The 3,743-nt window shown below is 46.0% G+C and overlaps 1 protein-coding gene across 1 annotated transcript; it reads left to right on the top strand.

Moving 5' to 3' along the window:
* The first annotated feature begins 1,560 nt into the window (after nucleotides 1–1,560).
* Nucleotides 1,561–2,208, top strand: LOC124374830 (CCHC-type zinc finger nucleic acid binding protein-like). Its single transcript, XM_046832977.1, has one exon. The coding sequence runs from the start codon at nucleotides 1,561–1,563 to the stop codon at nucleotides 2,206–2,208; it is 648 nt and encodes a 215-aa protein (XP_046688933.1).
* The last annotated feature ends 1,535 nt before the right edge of the window (nucleotides 2,209–3,743 follow it).

Below are 3,743 nucleotides of genomic sequence, written 5' to 3'. Positions count from 1 at the left end.
GGCAAGTTAAGTTATCATTCCCAAGTTCTAGTGATCTATCTGCACGTCTACCTTTCTACCCATAATATGTTGTATTTTCAGTACAATTTCTATAATCCAGCCGTTCAGTACTCCGGCAAGTCCCTTAATTAGAGCGCGCCGTGTACAAAGTTCCGCTGTAAATACTATTTACTCAACAGACACGACGCTTTCATTCCCATCCCAGGACAGGGAGGCTGGTGGTATGTACCGACTCACTGAGCAGCATAGAAGCACTAAAGGACTTGTATCCGAAACACGTTCTTCTGTGAAATATAAAAAACTCCCTACATGATCGAATAAGAAGAAATGTTCAAGTGATTTTTATGTGGGTACCAAGTCATGTTGGAATACCTGGCAATGAAATGGCCGACAGAGCTGCAAGGGAAGCGATAAAAATTGGCGCCTTACACCCAACAACTAATATTGCCAGATGTGAAACCACACATCAAAAGACTCTTAAGAAATGAGTGGCAAAGGTCGTGGACAGAAATCAACGACAACAAACTACGGGACATAAAGGGGTCAGTTCTACCTTGGACGTCCTCAAACCGTACCAGCCGCAGGGAGAAAGGTAGTGTCGTCCAGGGTATGACGTTAAACTGCCCACTCCCACCAAACCATTCCCCCAATTCCTACCCAATCCCTTAAACTGCCTACCCTGTGTCCCTTCCCTTCGCACCAGGGTTTATTCTATGGTCTGCATTTCTTCATTTCTTAGCTCTGCCGAGGCATAACAATATACATGAACCCTGGTGCCAGCCACTTCGGTCCCTGGTCAGGAAGTGAGTAATGGACAGATATGTCGGAGATTTCTGTTGCCACGTGCGAGCCCGAGCCGTGCGTAAATTCCCGGCTCGGTTAAACGAGATAACACCGGGCCCCTGGGAACTGGGGTAGGGCTACCTGCCAAGCTACGGCTGACAGGTACCCTAGGGTATACCCGTTCCCGGTGTCTCGGCCTTCACCTTTACTCGCGATGCGCTGGTAAACTACTAATTATGGATGTGGGCAATGAACCCCTACCCTACGGGCAAAACACACACACCGAGTAGTAACAAAGAAAATCGATTAACGATTTAGATAAAAAAAACGTCCCCACTCTTCAGTATCCGAAGATGGGGAAGAAATAAGTAAACAGATAAGACTAAGTAATACAAGTAATTCAAACAAACAGTATCTTCCTACGCCACTATTCCTTGTGTTTAAACACAAAAACGAGAGCGATAATCTGTCCAAAGTGAGTCCTTTTGTGATCAACAAGGCATTAGTCGAAGCAGGCGGTTCGCCGTCATCGGTCAAGAAACTTCGTAACGGAAACTATCCTGGTTGAGGCGGTGAACGCTCTACAAGCTCAGAAGTTCCTCTCCATGAAGACTTTTTATGATCAGGTAGAAATCACTGTACAGCCTCATGAATCACTAAATTGCAGTAAGGGAATAGTTTTCAGTCGCGAGATGCTGTGTTGCTCAGAAGCGGAACTGAAGGAAGAGTTAAAGGATTCTCTCGTCACTGATGTGGTGAGAATAACGAGGGTCGAGAATGGTGTACCAACACCCACACCAGGTCACATTTTTGACCTTCGCCCTCCCTCACCCACCAGCCACGATTAGAGCAGGATACCTTTCTCTTCAAGTTAAACCTTATTTCAGAAATCCGCAAAGATGTTTCAGATGCCAGCGTTTCGGACATTCGAGCAAAACATGCACCGGCTTAGAGACATGTAGCAGATGTGGTCAAAGTGGCCACAATGACAAAGATTGCACAAGCGGAGAAGAGCACTGTGTGAACTGTAAGGGCAAGCACTCTTCAAGCTCTCGTAGTTGCAAGATTTATTTGGAGGAGAAAGAGATATTGAAGTTGGTTACAATAGAAAAACTGTCTTTTGGCGACGCCCGTAGGGAGTATAGGAGACGACTTGGACAAACTCCAAGAAAAGACATCTCCTACTCTCAGGCCGCTTCTGCTTCTCCAGCCCAGCCCGCACAGTGCTCCTCCTGCTCCGCTCTGGAGGGCATGGTGCGAGAACTCACTAAACAGGTCGCTGCCTTGGTGCAGCAGTTAAATGCCAAGGCCTTGCCGCAAACCCAAGCGAGTAGTCATACGACTTCTGCCCCCGTAGCAAAGGGACCCCCGAATACAAACAGGAGCCATTCCCAGGCCAGTTTCTGTGTCCGTGGCACCCGCTAAAGGAAAAGAACGACCATCTAACCATTCCAAAACGGCGGAGGAAAGGAAGTCTCTCCAAGAGAGACTTAAAACCCAAATCCGATCGAAAGCTCAGGCGAGAAACAAAGGGAAGCACTGTTTCACCCCCCACTTCCCTGCTCCTCTTAACTTTCCATAGTTGATGAGGGATGAAATGGGAGACGACCTTCAACTTTGATCGGAATTTGAAACAACTCAAGGTATATTTAAACTTAATAAAAATAAAAACAGACAGAAAAAGTACATACAGTTAAATAAAACATGAACGAATTTAAAATTATCCAATGGAATATTAATGGTTATCGCGGACATTTGGAAGATGTAAAACATCTTTTACAAACCAAATCACCTCATGTAATTAGCATCCCAAGAGACTAAAACTCCACCCGGGATGCCAAAACCCCCTTGAGGGGATTTGACATCTTTCGTGAAGATTTCCCTCACGACGGGCATGCCTGTGGTGGTGTTGCTCTATTCGTGGATGAATCCCTAGGTGCCTCTGAGGTGCCCCTCCAATCCAATCTCCAATGTGTTTGTGTGTCCAATCCAAGTCCCGTTTAAAACTGTATATATGTACCGTCTACTACTTTCCACCAATCCCAGTCACCCTCTGTCAAGGTGATCTCGAGGCACTGATCGGCCAGTTACCGAAGCCTTTTCTTCTCCTACGCGACTTCAATGCCCACCACAACATTTGGGGGTCAGACCATTCCACACCAAGAGGAAAACTTGATCGCAAGAGTCCTCGGAGATCAAAACATCTTTGTCCTTAATGACGGATCCCCAACTTACCTGTGTCCAAGGACGGGAGGTCGGTCTGCTATAGATTTATCTATATGCAGTCCAGAACTAGCTCATAGATTGGGAGGTCCTCTCCGACACATTCGGGAGTGATCACTTTCCCAATTCAGGTCAAAATACCTGATTCTTCGTTGAATATCACTAGAAGACCAAAATGGATCCTCGATAAAGGTGACTGGGATAAATTCCAAAAAACAATTTACATTACTTGATATAAATACTCCATTGGAAATAAATACTGTAGTAGAACTTTTTACAAACTCTATAATAACAGCAGCTCAGGATAGCATTCCGAAGACATCACCCGAACCAAGACGAAAAAATGTTCCTTGGTGGACAGAGGAGTGTTCGAGAGCATTGCGAGAGTGAAGACGCGCCCTGCGAAGATTCAACAAACGCCCCAACCCAAGAAAATCTTGAAACCTACCGGTTCCATAGGGCAAAAACATAGGGCAAAAACGCGACGAGTCTTCAGAAATTCCCGAAGAACCTCATGGCAAAATTTCGTGGACCACAATATCTCAAACAACTCCAAAGGCCGAAAGTATAGAGAAGGTTAAGGTCGGTGTGCGGCAAATCCCAACCTTTGCCAATTTTGGGACTCAAGTCGGGCGGAGACGTTGTGACTGATCCCCGGGATGTTGCCGACCTGTTGGCCTCCTCCATATCGGAGGTTTAAAAAAGTTGGCTGTCTTACTGTCCTGAGTTTTTTGTAT

Source organism: Homalodisca vitripennis, unplaced genomic scaffold, assembly GCF_021130785.1.
Source record: "Homalodisca vitripennis isolate AUS2020 unplaced genomic scaffold, UT_GWSS_2.1 ScUCBcl_10374;HRSCAF=19231, whole genome shotgun sequence".
Taxonomy (NCBI): domain Eukaryota; kingdom Metazoa; phylum Arthropoda; class Insecta; order Hemiptera; family Cicadellidae; genus Homalodisca; species Homalodisca vitripennis.
Note: the sequence above shows the minus strand (reverse complement) of the source record. Positions and strands in the feature narration are given on the sequence as shown.

Bases quoted from the DNA above. Each gene is read 5' to 3' on its own strand.
- LOC124374830 (XM_046832977.1), top strand. From the start codon at position 1,561: ATGGTGTACCAACACCCACACCAGGTCACATTTTTGACCTTCGCCCTC.